At 54.6% G+C, this 511-nt stretch overlaps 1 protein-coding gene across 1 annotated transcript in view; it reads left to right on the forward strand.

Annotated features, from left to right (window-relative positions):
- EMH_0084300 (uncharacterized protein) overlaps window positions 1-511 on the forward strand; it is a gene marked incomplete at both ends in the record, with an annotated part of 2,613 nt that overhangs the window by 680 nt on the left and 1,422 nt on the right. Inside the window, one exon of the mRNA XM_013500732.1 lies at window positions 1-362. Within this exon, the coding sequence (XP_013356186.1) occupies window positions 1-362 (362 nt within the window). The remainder of the gene's footprint in view (window positions 363-511) is intronic.

Genomic DNA, 511 nt, shown 5'->3' on the forward strand with positions numbered 1-511 from the left:
AGAGGGGTTTCTCTCGACCACGGAGACAAACGAGTTAGCGGGTGAACCTGAAGATGGGTTTAATGCTGTTTCCTTGTCTCCTCCTGAGGGCCCTCTGCTGTCTGTGCAGGAGGTAGAACGGCTTGTAGAGGGACTGCCTTGGGCCTCCCAGGCTACAGGAAACTGTGATGCTCTCGTGCTGCCGCCTTGCACGCGCATTGTTCAGCTGCTGCTGCTGCACTGCAACAATAAGCTGCTGACAGCCATGGGAGAAGGCCTGCTGATGCGGAAACCCGCGTACCGCTCATTGCTGCGAGAAGCAGAAAAGGCAGCTGGAGACTCATCTGAGAGCAGCAGCGGCGACAGCGAGTTTGGCCTTGGCAGTAGGTCATATTGTCTCCATACCTTCCTCTACCTTTCTTTTTCTCTTTCTGTCTAGCGTATTGGCAGTGAATTTGTTCTTCTCTCCATGCTGCCCCCTAGCCAACGCTGCCGCCAGTTTTGCTGGCCCTGAAAAGATTTGCTTGCATGC

The sequence above is a fragment of the Eimeria mitis genome, genomic scaffold, assembly GCF_000499745.2.
Source record: "Eimeria mitis Houghton genomic scaffold, Emh_scaff5787, whole genome shotgun sequence".
Taxonomy (NCBI): domain Eukaryota; phylum Apicomplexa; class Conoidasida; order Eucoccidiorida; family Eimeriidae; genus Eimeria; species Eimeria mitis.